At 33.1% G+C, this 3,610-nt stretch overlaps 1 protein-coding gene across 1 annotated transcript; it reads right to left on the minus strand.

Annotated features, from left to right (window-relative positions):
* Positions 1-1,004: 1,004 nt before the first annotated feature.
* On the minus strand, positions 1,005-2,394 carry LOC7463426 (small ubiquitin-related modifier 1). Its single transcript, XM_002321248.4, has 3 exons — positions 2,210-2,394; positions 1,556-1,705; positions 1,005-1,293 (listed from the first exon to the last, which is right to left on the minus strand). Exons 1-3 carry the CDS (start codon positions 2,309-2,311, stop codon positions 1,219-1,221), a joined length of 327 nt encoding a protein of 108 aa, XP_002321284.3. The 5' UTR covers positions 2,312-2,394; the 3' UTR covers positions 1,005-1,218.
* Between the last annotated feature and the right edge of the window lie 1,216 nt (positions 2,395-3,610).

The raw sequence follows: 3,610 nt of genomic DNA on the forward strand, positions 1-3,610 counted from the left end.
TTTTAGACCAAAACATAAAAATAAATTGCAAAAACCAAAGGGGCTAAAATAGAAATCTAAACTCTAAAAGCAAAAACTGTAAAATTAAATAAAAAATAAGCAATTTTAACCCTACAAAAAAACCCTTTATTTTAACTATAATATCAAATTCAATCTCTCCATTTTCAATTTTTTTCCAAACAATATATATATATATATATATATATATATATATATATATATATATATATATATATATATAATGTTGAGATGAGCCTTGTTGCAAACGAAATCAGAACAATTTCTCAGACCCAAATCCAAAAAAAAATAAGAGTGATTACTGAAATTAAAAAAAAAAAAAGGATTCAAGGAAAAAAAAAACACAAAAACAGTGTTGTGTCCCCAGTGAATAGTCACTTTTTTTTTAATGTAATGTAATTAACAATATAAGCAAACAAGAATAATTTTGACATGAACTTCGAAAAGAAATTGTTTTACTTCGATGGCTGTGCTATTTACCAAAAACATGCCCATCATTTCCACTATTATTCCTTAAAAACATTGCAGACAATGCTCCTCCTAATGCACTTTTAACTCATTGCCATATCACAACAACCATAACAGAGCACAAAAATACCAAATTGTCCTGAGATTTATTTCATGACTGCAAATCATGAAGCTTCACAATTCACATCCACTCCCACAATTGTTTGTTCATCATAAATGGAAAGTAAAATCTCCGGGTTCAAACAGATGGCAAGACATGAACGAGGGGTCGAGCAGAATTTAAAATGAAAGAGAACAGGAAATCAAGGAGCTATTCTCTTAATAAAAAAGGGGAACCATTCCATCCCAATTGCTTGATGAACGATTAACATGTACAGTAAAAATTGATCCAAGAACAAACACTAGGCCCTTAAAATCTGGTGCAGAATAGGAGTCAACCGCAATAACAGAACAAAAAGTCACAGGAAGCCATCAATCAGGAATCAATTACCATCACTTTAAGCAGAAATAAGAAGAGCTGAAACTAAACCAGGCAGCCAATGAAATAAGAGTAGAAAACATCCACGTATTAAAACCATACCGAAAATATAAGTAATAGGAGAAACCTCAAATTAGAAATCCTCCAAGTATGCATCAGTTTCATTTCATTTACATTAGTCTTTCCGTAGAAGAAGCCAGATAATGGGTCCGACTCTACCTCGATTTTTATATTCTATCCATGTTGCCCACCATTCAGTCAAGGGATGCATGCCCCCCTCCGGTTTGGTGCAGCATCGCATCGATTTCATCGCCATCTTCCATGTCAAGCTGGTACCAAGCGGGAACAAAACATAAACCAGATGAATAAAAACTATTACAGAACCAAACATTCACGAGTAAGCTTCTATGGTGGTCTGAGAATATGCTTTATAACCACCACTATGAACAATCACATCTAGTAGTAGTTTGTTTAGTGCTCGCAAGAGCAGAAAAAGGATGGATGTGCTCAGCGCACAAAACAAAGATCGATACGGATCATAAAAGGGAAACTAAACTCCAAACCAAACAAACACTAAAATAAGAATTTTACCTCATCTGGAGTCTGTTCTCCACGGAGTCTGCGCCCATCAAATAAAAATGCAATCGAGTTAAACTCAACTGACTGTCTATCACAGTACGCAGTCATTAGTTTCCGCAGCTGGGTGCTTCGCTTGATCCTGAAGAACACCTCATTGCCATCCTACACTTGAAGAAAACAAAAAAAGTATAGTCCATGCTAGAACAGGAGAGGTAACTACTAAGGTGCAGCTAAAAAATAAAAACAGTGAGATTACGGTATTACAATACAAAATAATTAAAAGCAGATTTCGGGAAATACACATTCAGCAGTAGTAAATACAAAAAATCGAAACTCCAAGCTAAATCCAACCTCCTCATAACATAACCCATTTCAGCAAATACCCAGGAGATTGATCTCTTAAAACCCTTGCAAGCACACAAGTATTTGAGCGGCAGCACATCACTAATGAACCGTAAGATTTGATAACCTTCTCTCTTTTTCTTTTTCTTTTTATATTAATCAACTCTTTACAGATCAATCTACAAAAGGATTTATACCATTAAATATTCACAGAGCAGGAGAGATTACGAGATTTGCTTTCCATCAATCAAAGCAAAACTAATTTCATCATGGAAACCCTAACAGAACCACAGGAATTAAGAAAAAAGAAAAGAAAAGAAATACCTGGCCTTTGACTTTGAGGTTAATGTGAGCGGACTGATCTCCTCCGGGCTTTTTGTCTTCCTCCTGGCCACCACCACCACCACCACCGGCGGATGCAGACATTTCTTTTTTATGTTCCTAGGGATTTTATTATATCACTGGCTTTTTTATATCTCGCTCTGCCACTACCAATAAGCGCTGGAGGACAAAACGCTTCCCGCTGCGTTTCATCTACGCTACTTTTTATAAATCATAATCAAAACCCACACTACACTCGCGGAGGGTCGCGTCCGTCGTGTTATCGCGTGCTCTCTCTCTCTCTCTCTCTCTCTCTCTATATATATATATATATATATATATTATTAAATCTCATTTTTTATTTGTTGTATGTGAGCTTTTTCTAATTAATAATATTAAAATTAGATAAATTAACAATAATATTCTTAAAACTTCAACGTTAAAAAGCTGTTTTATTTATACAAATGGAATATATTGTTATTATAGAATACATACAATTAGCAAAACTGGGGAAAATCTTAATTTAAAAGAATCTTTTTTATGATATAGATTAAAATATATTGTCAAATCGGTTGATGCGGAGAGAACGGTGTTCTAGGAGCGTGGATGGCGCGTGAAACAAGATCTATTTGATAAGACTTGGGATTCCATATTGGATTTTGAAGTGGGGAGATGAAAAGGTAGAGAGAGTGGACGGTTGGGATGGAATGGGTGTGGAAAGGAATCGGACGGACGGATGAGTGTGAGTTTAGAAAGGTTTGGATTCTACGGTCATTATCCCTGCTTTTTTATAACATATTACGGTTTGTTTGGCAGTGTGGTTGCGGTTGCTTTTCAAATAGCTTTTCGTGTCAAAATGCATGCCAATGATTTTTTTTATTTTTTAAAAATCATTTTTAACATCAGCACATCAAAATGATTTGAAAACACTAAAAACATATTAATTTCAAGTTAATAAAAAATAAAAATTTCAAATTTTATCAAAAGCGCTTTTGAAACGCAGAAACAAACAGGGCCTACTTGTGAGAGTACGATGTGTACTACTGTACTTCTTGATTTATTTATTTTTTTAATTGGTGGTGGTTTCTTCTGATCATGGAATAGAAATAGATTCTTCCTTATCTGTTGATAGTGGTGATTTTTGTTTGTATTATCAATTTGATTAATTTTATCTTAAATTTTATTTGATTTTTCTGTTGTTATTATTTAAACTAATTCTCTTTTACGTATGCTAATAATTATTTTAAAAAATATATAATTTTTAGTATTTTAAACTAATTCTCTTTTACGTATGCTAATAAAAACTCAATCTTTCCAAAAAAAAAATTAGTTAATAATTATTTTTATCTTTTCTTAAACATTAAACATTAATAAATTATAAAGAGATAAAAATGATTTGGAATG

The sequence above is a fragment of the Populus trichocarpa genome, chromosome 14 (assembly GCF_000002775.5).
Source record: "Populus trichocarpa isolate Nisqually-1 chromosome 14, P.trichocarpa_v4.1, whole genome shotgun sequence".
Classification (NCBI taxonomy): Eukaryota; Viridiplantae; Streptophyta; class Magnoliopsida; order Malpighiales; family Salicaceae; genus Populus; species Populus trichocarpa.